This window comes from Emys orbicularis, chromosome 5 (assembly GCF_028017835.1).
Source record: "Emys orbicularis isolate rEmyOrb1 chromosome 5, rEmyOrb1.hap1, whole genome shotgun sequence".
NCBI classification, from domain to species: Eukaryota; Metazoa; Chordata; order Testudines; family Emydidae; genus Emys; species Emys orbicularis.
The window spans coordinates 94,715,714-94,725,741 of NC_088687.1; the positions used below are offsets into that span (position 1 = coordinate 94,715,714).

General features: G+C 42.5%; 1 protein-coding gene across 1 annotated transcript in view; it reads right to left on the reverse strand.

Moving 5' to 3' along the window:
• Window positions 1–8,941, reverse strand: part of SPATA18 (spermatogenesis associated 18) — a 45,889-nt gene extending 36,948 nt beyond the window's left edge. Inside the window, exons 1-3 of the mRNA XM_065405619.1 lie at window positions 8,855–8,941; window positions 327–432; window positions 92–207 (exon numbers count right to left, since the gene is read on the reverse strand). Of these exons, the coding sequence (XP_065261691.1) occupies window positions 92–207; window positions 327–432; window positions 8,855–8,941 (309 nt within the window). The remainder of the gene's footprint in view (window positions 1–91; window positions 208–326; window positions 433–8,854) is intronic.
• Between the last annotated feature and the right edge of the window lie 1,087 nt (window positions 8,942–10,028).

Below are 10,028 nucleotides of genomic sequence, written 5' to 3' on the forward strand. Positions count from 1 at the left end.
TTAGAAAAAAAAAAACCAACATTGATTTTTAATTGCAGGAAGTCTTTGATTTATATATTTTTATCATCTTAAAAATAAACATTCAGCATACCTGAATGAGAGAAAGACTGGTTTCAAAGGGCCTTCCCGAAGTAGTACTGGAAAAACATGTCCCCAGCCATGGCAGGAGACGAGATTTTATTGTCTCTACACCTGCATAATGCCCACCTAAGAGAATACATAAACCAGGTATATGTGAGAAAAAGGCAGAGATAAATCCTTAGTCTGCACTTATAAAGAAAATGGAGGTGATACGTACAAACCATAGAGACATGGAAAATTCTCACCTTCTCGAGCGGTTTGATTGAGGATTGTGAAGAGTTGCCCCTGAATCATGGAGTTCATTTCTACGATTTCACAACATTGGTTCAGATTCTGATCACATGAGTTAATCTGTAAATCAGAAGAATTAAAACATATGTTTGGGGGTTTTGTTTTATTTTGTTTTGACTTTTCTAAATAATTATGTTTATGATGTACACTGAACATGATATAAGAGCTTTTTCTATAATTGTGTCTATGACTTCATTACAGCTTCCTAGACCGCCATTGGAATGTTCAGATACTTCCAAGGGGTGAAAAAATAACACATGATGTTAACAGTTACACCAAGGGCTGGGAGTCAGGAATTCAAGGTCCTAATTTCAACTCTATCATTGACTTACTAGGTAAAAGAAATCATTCACCCTCTCTATGCCTCAGCTTTCCCCATTAATAAAATAGATGCAATAACACTTACCTATCTCATGGAAGTGGCATGAAACTTCATTAATGTTTAAAAGGTGATATAAAATCATTGGATGAAAAGTCCAATATAAGTGCAAAATATATTTCTACAGACTAGCTGAAATAAACCACACTTATAAGGTTACTTTGTTGCACCGTCAATAGTTACACATAGCTTACATATGATTTTATCTGTTTGTAATACATATTGAAACAAACAGTGTTCAAGAACAGGAAGAAACTAGCATTATGTTCTTGATACAAAAAGCAGAAAAAAAATTATGGAAAGCTATCAGCTATCTCATGAAATTACTGGAGTTGGAATTTGTCCAGGACATTACTGCTAATGCTACATCTGTCAGGAAGAGCTCCAAAACGTCTTTACCGACAATGACAAGTGGTCAGAATTTCTGTTTACATATCACATCTGAAATAACTGTACCTCCAGGAGTACAGTGCCCCTAACATTATACTGGTGTACTGGTACAGTACTGCCTCAGAAAGATGACTACAATGTACTAGAAAAAAATGGTTACTCACCTATGTATTAACTCAGGGGTAGGAAACCTATGGCACGTGTGCCGAAGGCGGCACGCGAGCTGATTTTCAGTGGCACTCACACTGCCCAGGTCCTGGCCACCCATCCGGGGGGCTCTGCATTTTAATTTAATTTTAAATGAAGCTTCTTAAACATTTTTAAAACCTTATTTACTTTACATACAACAATAGTTTAGTTATATATTATAGAGTTATAGAAAGAGACCTTCTAAAAATGTTAAAATGTATTACTGGCACGCAAAACCTTAAATTAGAGTGAATAAATGAAGACTCGGCACACCACTTCTGAAAGGTTGCTGACCCCTGTATTAACTGTTCTTCTTTGAGATGTGTTGCACATATATACATTCCTCTGCAGGTGTATGCGTGCCCAATGCATGCAAGCTGCAACCTACACCTGCTGTAGAATGTATGTGTGCACAATCATTCAAAGGAGAATCCTCCCTTTTTATAGTGCAAGGGCTTTCTCCAGGCGTTTCCCAACCAATTAATTACCTGGACTGATCCAACCTATATTTTCAGATCTGATAAGATGTCGCCTTGGGGTGGTATGACTGTAGATATGAATGTTGCCTAAAATTCTCCATGTTCATATCCATAAGTTCTGTCGTGCAGGTTTCCCATCTCCATGGCAATTAGCGTGGAGGTAGGAGATTGGGGTAGGGGTCTGTGAACCGAAATTAAAAGTTGGACACCAGTCAGCTGAATTAATTACCAAAATTGATTATATGGATTTTTATGATAACTGAAATGTTCTTGATTTTAATTAACCTTTCAAATCCTTCAGTTTTTGGTGTTTGCTGAAAGGCAGCTTAGGACTTTTAGCTTCTTGGGGTGCTGAGGCCAAACACCAAGTGCAAGGTGGGTACTGAGCTCCCTTAAAGCTAGCTCTTGACATGAAAGCCAGCCTTTGAAATGGAGACTTTCAGTTCCCTCCCTCGAAAGAGGGACCCAAGGAACAAGACAAAGGCCCAAGATAATGCAGTGTGGCCTTTGTCTCCTTTGCCTTCTGTATAGAAGCCGCTATCTTCTCCCAAACAAGTTGTCTATAAAGTAAGACAGGTCCTTAAGCTCTCTGGATCTCCAGGCATCCACTATTGAAAGAAGTGGCCCTCACCATTGCATCATCTGCATCAAAAGTTGCCGATATCTGATGCCCTTATGATCAGCTTCTTAAGCTTCTGGCATTTCTACTGAGGAAGAAAAATCAACCAAAATAGAGGCTTCTTCCATTGTTCCTCCTGACTCTTGGTCATGAAGGACTGGTAGTGAATGACTTGGAGGATTGCAGTCACACTGATAAACCTTCTCTGTAAATGAATCCCAGCACTGCAGCTGAGGATTCTGGGTACAATACCATAAGTGTGTCCAGCCTCCATCACCAAGCTCCAGGAGGCATGAGGGTAGGAGTGGGGAAGACATAGCCTGGGGCAGTCTTAGGGAAGGGTGTACTTTTTACTTAACTTTCTTCAAGGCTGGGACAGCTCTGTAAGGGATCTGCCACAGCTTTATCACTAACTTGTCAAAAATAGGGTGCAAGGGTACAGCAACACTACTGGATGGATGTGGTTTCCTGTCTAGTTACCGCCTAACCATGATCTTTGTATATTTTTCAGTTAAAACCAGGTCAGAAATAATCAGTGGTCATGGAAAACTTCTGTAAAAGTTAAGAAAAAAGTAGGATCCTCTGCCGCAAAGTCACTGTCTTGGTATTCTCATAGTGGAGATGTATTTGGCATCAGGAGAGTCCTCTAATCTAAATGCAAAGACCAGCCCTCATCACCCTGATCCTCAGCTTGATTCTGCCCCAATAGCTGGAACTATGCAGGTAATCAGGAAGCCTGGAGTATCATCAGGGTTCTGAGAAGCATGGACACTGGTGGCACTAGAGTTCCCAATGCAAGAGGTGTCAGTGTAAAGGCCAGAGCTACTTGCCCAAGGAGCACTGACTCTTGGGATGCAAGAGTAGATTTTGGTGCAAACAGAGTTCCAACTGTACTGAAATTTCTTGCACCCAATAACATCCAAGACAAAGAATGCTTTGAAGCCAGAAGTGATCAGACCAGATTGCCAAGCATACATGGATACCTGGAATCATGACCTCCTTCTCCTCTTCATTCATCTGAATGCAGGAGTGAAAAAATACAGAGATGTGGAGCAATCACGAGTCAGGGGCTTTGGCAAAGGCATGTCAGGGAACTGCTGACTGTTGTGGTGCCTTCTGTCTCAGACTCCTGCCTAGAGGTTCTGTCCCATCCCATTAGCCTGAACTCAGTACCGCCTCATCCTTTGGCTACACTGGTGATGATGCTGCAGGAGACTTCTGAATTGAAGCGGTCTGACTGGGATTACTGGAGTGAGGAGCAGGTCTGAGCAAACGCAGCTGTCCCTGGCACCGTGTTCCAGTGTTGAGCAGTTGTAGAAAAACTCAGCTTTAGCTTCAAGGATTTACCCTTTGAATCACTCCATCCTAGCCAGCGTCATGCCAGACTTACAGGAGTCTCTATTGCGTACCTCCAGGAAGACTTAGAGACACTTTCCACATCAGGGCATGTGGTGACACATGCAGGCAGTCTGGCACCCCTGCACATCATTGTCAACATAATAGATATACAAATTGTCAGTCTTTGACATCGTGGTTTCAAACTTTGTCAGCACAACAAACAGTTTCCTCCCATTTTAGATGCCATACTTGCCAGCGTGGGTATGTGTTGAAGGAAGTGCCAGAACAAGTGGAAAAAACAAGCACCATGAAAGTTGCTAGGTACCCTAATGAGAAACGGTGGCACCCTAACTGAGGTGTTGGTGCTCAAAGAACAGTGCTGATGCTGAGGCACCAAGGAAAAAGGAACCCAAGTGTTGTTTAGAAAGTGCTGAGGCACTGAGAACATCAAAGCAAAAAAATGGCAAACATCAAAACTTTCTCTGCACCTATGCACAGAGGCAAGTGCCAAAAGCTGAGAAAAAACAGGCACAAAAAGTGGGAGTAGAAGATCAACAGATGTGTGTTGAAGTGGTCAAGGCAAGAGCCTCAATACATAGCACCAATGAACAAGACCTGACAGGAAGTCAGAGAAGGTATGGTAAAAGATCCCTGGAGACTGTTGGGATTTCAAAGGAGCTGGAGCAATGGCTAATGAGGTGTAATCTTCTGTAGGGAGCTCCTTCAGTGACCAAGGTCAAAAAGGAACTGGCTAGTGTTCAAAGGGCTGCATTTATTCTCAGCTCAGAAAGTACATGATCTTTGTATATTTTTCTACTATCCACTATCACTCCCCTCAAGGGTTAAAAATCCTTAAATGCCTGGGATCTCTGCCAGTCCCATGTTAAAAAGCTAAGGCCCAGGAATAAGAATCTTGCAATGACAGCATATTTAGGGAAAGTTCAAACAAATTGTCCTCACTTTTAAGGCTCTTCATAGCTCTGCCTTTTATCTAAATCTCATCTCCCCTTTGCTCCCCACCTTGACGCTGTACTTTACCCACTCTCCTCTCCCTATCCGTTCTCTCTTCCTCCTCCCATTATCTCCTCTGTCTGTCCTCTCACACTGCCCCTCTCCATTCTTCACCTGCTCCATTTCTAAAGAACTCTCTGTTCTGATTGAAACCTGGATCTCTCCTTCTAAACCTCCCTCCAAAACTGCACTCCCTCATGGTGGTCTCTCTTTCTCTAACACATCCCACTCAGAAATGGCCCAGAAAGATTGTTTGGCATACCATTTAGAAAAGTTCTAATGCACGGTCATCCTATTTTCATATTCCTCCTACTTCCAGCCCTCCCTCCCTGCCTTCCAACTTCACTCCCTGCCAACTTCACTGCCTTCTTCACACTGCATTGTTAGACTCTATTCACCCCCTCTTCCTCTATGTGGATGTTATTGTCCCCTACCCAAATCCTCCCTTCTCCTTCTTTGATTTTGATTCCCTGAGCAGCCTTCCTCTTCCTCAGTGTCCTCAACTTGTCCACCACCTTAAGTTTGAATTTCTCATTCTTCCCTTCAAATCTATTGCAATATACATCCCGGCCTTGTCTCTTAAAACATGCCCACCCATCCTCTGTTCTGCCAACCACACCAGCCTCATTTGTCTCCTGCCACTATTTCCATATCTTTTTTCACACAGCCCCCTATGCATTGAATATCTTCCCAATCATGATTCACCAATCTACTACCCTGTAGCATTTCCCCAAATTCCTAAAAACTCACTTCCTTCTATAAGGCCCACAAAAAAGTAAGTTATTAATTAAATGGGGAAGGGGGGGAATTCACCCTCTTCTTTGCGTTTCCCAAAGCAACATTACTTCTCTGCATCTGTCTAAGATTTGCACATTTTTGGGGCAGGGATTGTCTTCATTTTTGTGTTCTGTATTGAGCACATTATCTGGGCTCAGTCATAATGAACAATTTCCAGCACCTGGAATGACATCCTACTTCCTGTGCACCAAGTATCCTCACTCTCCTCCTTCAAATCTATCTCAAAATCATGCTATAATCTCTTTGACGTTGCTTTTTCACTGTTAACTCATGAGCTATCTGCTTCTTCCCTCTTTTCTCAAGTCTATATTTTAAAATATTAGACCTTACAAAAAATCTATAATAATTCATGTTATTTGTATTTGTTTTAACTCTCAGCCCTACTTTCTCTGTCCACCTCCTTTGTCTTACTTTCATGTTCTATGTTTGTCTAATTTGCCTTTTTAATGTCTGTACCACACCATGCATTTATCTGTTTTAAACTCATATATATCACTTTGGTACGTAAGCACTACATTATGGTACACCTCTATCCTGATATAACGCTGTCCTCGGGAGCCAAAAAATCTTACCGTGTTATAGGTGAAACCACGTTATATCGAACTTGCTTTGATCCACCGGAGTGCGCATCCCCGCCCCCGGAGTACTGCTTTACTGTGTTATATCCGAATTCGTGTTATATCGGGTCGTGTTGTATCGGGGTAGAGGTGTATGTATAAATATTTCCTCCCCCAAACAAATTATAAATAAATGGTTTTCAGACAAATAGACCAGAGATTAGAATATAGAACACTAGCAGCGAGGAAAATGTATTTCACCCTATATTGACTATTTCCTTGAAAATGTGTTTTTATCTCAAATGTGCTACAAACAGCAGTTACCATCTGCTAAGGTTTCTGTAGTTTATATCATAGTTTTAATTGCCCCATCTCTGCCAATGGCAAGCCAGCCAGCCAGTCAACAGTTTGGGAGATTTAAGCCAGTTAGGAGAGCAATTGTGCAAATCTACTATGGGTACGTCTATACTTACCTCCGGGTCCGGCGGTAAGCAATCGATCTTCTGGGATCGATTTATCGCGTCTTGTCTAGACGCAATAAATCGATCCCGGATCGATCCCGGAAGTGCTCGCCGTCGACGCCGGTACTCCTGCTCCGCGAGAGGAGTACGCGGAGTCGATGGGGGAGCCTGCCTGCCGCGTCTGGACCCGCGGTAAGTTCGAACTAAGGTACTTCGACTTCAGCTACGTTATTAACGTAGCTGAAGTTGCGTATCTTAGTTCGAAGTGGGGGGTTAGTGTGGACCAGGCCTTAGTCACACCACCTTTACTCAGGCACACATATTCCTCTTAGTTTGGGTAACATATGTAACTTTACAATTAGAATATCTTGTAATGTTGCAAGATCAGATGTTGCAGTACATTAAGGGCAAAAACTTCTGTATTTCAATATTTGAGCTTGATTAGTGGTTTCTTTGCTCTTCTGCTGATGTGTAACATATTTTAGGTTAATTGTTTCTATTTGATAAAAGAAATTGCACACACTTTAAGTGACCAGAGACCAAGTCAAATCCCTTGCCCCCCAAAGTAAGCTACTTCAGTCAGCTGTGTTTATTTTACGGAGTCAGCTTTCAAACACTATGGAGTAATAACAGTTCTGTACTAATAAAATAAAATAAAGCAACCCTCTAAGTCACTCCATTCTCAGACAGACAAGGCAGGCAGGGCACTGCACAGACAATACTATAATAAAATAGAATGCACAATATTGAAATAAAATAAAACCACAAATATTATGGCTTCATTCAAGATAAAAATAAAAAGAAGTTATAGGAAGAAAAAAGAAAAAGCCATGCAGGTCAACAAAAGAACTGTTTCTTGTGGTTTATCTTATTTTCCCCCACCCACACGCAAAACTTGTCATAGTACCACAGGTAACATTTAATAGAACAGTTACAAAGAACATTCAGTACCATGTTCAATAGTTATGTTATCTGCAAGGTATAACTTCATTTTGGTGCTAAGTTATAATTGCAGTATCTTTTCAGTTATACAACAAAAGCAGTTTAACAAAAATGTTTCAAACATGAAATAGCTGTAAATTGAATTTGCTTTCAGAAAACAAGTCATTTGTTCTAGTTTTGAATTTCTAACAATTATTAATGGGTCTGATTTTTTTTTAAATGTGAATTCATAGTTCTCAAACTGATATGCCTCAAATGTGTGACACTATAATCAGGTACAGTGAAAAATATCTAGAAATTTTAAAGACAACTAAAAAAAAAAATCATATTCCATTTCCACCGCAGCAACTGGAGATGGGGAGATTCTCACCAGAGGCCTTTGAGAACCTTAGCAGAACAAGCTATATTATCTTGGTGCACAGTCTGGTTGCAAGCAATAAAATAGTTCTTGTCTAACTTTTCTCTGTATTTAAAGGTCTTCTTATATTCCTTGAAGTTTATGATACTCAGCACTTTCCAGTGCAGCTATTGTGCTTGGATATCTAACACAAAGTGTTTTCAAAAATATTTACACATATAAGAAGTTATGAAATCAAATGGAGGCCACTGTTATCCTTTCTGGGAAAACATATTTTTGATGGAGTATTATTCACTGTGAAAGAGTGTAAGTGGCCCTGGTGAGTTTGCAAAGAGATGTGAACTTGCATTTTGGCAACTGATTTTTACTTTACTCTGATCAGATCTGTGTATCAGAACACCAAGAGGAGATGAGAGGGAAATCAGCAGTCTCTGCTGCAAGTTGTTTCTGGCCTGATATGTTGCATTTATAGTGTCAATGGGTGTCAGTAACTATAGCAACCACAACACTGTCTGGAAACCAGCGTCCTTGGTTACTGCTTTCCCGGGAAATCACTCGAGGTATCCAACACTTAGCGGAGCCCCCTTCACACAAATTCAGTCTTTCTCCAGTAGCCCAAATGTACACTCTGAAACAGCCACTATTATACTGTGTATTCTTCCCCCATTAATTTGACAAAATAGAAATGTTAATTCCTGAGTTGTCTCACTCTACAAAGTCCCTTTGCAAACACAAAAGTAGAGACAAGAAGAAGTACGTTTTCACCCTACTGCCTGGGGTGGGTGGAAGATATTTTTTTCATGGCAAAACACCGTTGGTAGAACATTAGGCGAGTAAATGATATAAGGCTTGAGCAGCATCTTTAGACTCCCAAAACCACCCCCCGTAAATCGAATCGCTTTACAGCATCGCGGCGGCGAACGAAGAGAAGACGTTTGTGAGGAATCACACACATACTCACGTGGTAATCTTTATACCAGTTCTCCAGCTTCTCCTGCAAAATCCTGCAGCTCTCGTTGTTGATTAATCTCCGCAAGCTGTCGGCCATGGTCACACAGCGACGGAGAGCCGAGGTTGACCGTGGCTGGGGCTGGGTTAGCGAGGGGAAGGGGAAGCTGTTGTTTCTTTTCGTACGGGACTAACAGCATAGATGGATCCTCCCCCTGGGTACTCTACATCAGCAGCCCCAGGGCACTAACCAGGGAGAGGTCAGCGAGGGGATCCCCGCGGCTGCTGGTGCCACCGCCTCCGGCCAAGGCTCAGCGCTGCTTCCTCCTGCAGCCGCCTCGCTAATTTGAGCATTTATACTCCGCGATTGTTAAACAAACTGACGTTTGCTGTGCTCGGATGCCAGGGACGCCACGACTGCGCGAAGGGGGCACTTTTTAGTTGTAGCAACGCGGTGAACCCGCCTCCCTCTGCCCAGCCCTCGCCCCTCCCGCGGAGAAGCTTTAACTCGGGAGGCGGGAGGGCTCCAGCTAATCACTTACTCCGCGCCGGGAGGAGGAGGATGTTTTCAACTGGGGAAGGGGCAGGTCAAAGACGTGCAGGCGAGGAGTTTCCTCAGGACCCACCCGATACCGCCATTCCCTCCCCAGCCTGTCTCCTCGCCTCTTTTCCCCCGTGGAGACACTCTCGCTTGTTTCAGTTCAAGGCGCCTTTAAGGCGCAGCAAGACAACAAAGTAGCCTTTATTACGCATAAGAGATGCAATTTCATTTTGATAAACAAACCCCTATTGGGGCTTTTTTTTTAATGGGCGTATTCTACCTTGTTCCGCTAGCAGATCGCCCATTCACGCCCAGCCTGGATGATCCGGCAACGGCAAGAATATTTCCCAAAGGATGAATTCTGGTCAATTATGTGTATGTCCGCGGGACCGAGTAAGCGAGCAGCTGCTGCTGCCTTTGCTCCCGCTGCCTGGCACTTCAATTGCCCTGAAGTCGCTCTAACTTCACCAACGGATTTCAGGATTTATCTCCCTAACCTAAACTGTGATCTCCTGAGACTGAGAGTAAAGGGATCAGCTCATTCAAAAAGTGTTCCAGACAGGACTTGACTGACTTGCTGTCTGAAAAGTATCAGAACTCTTTGCTGGTGGCTTTCTGAACACTGTGAAATTGCCTCTCATAGCAA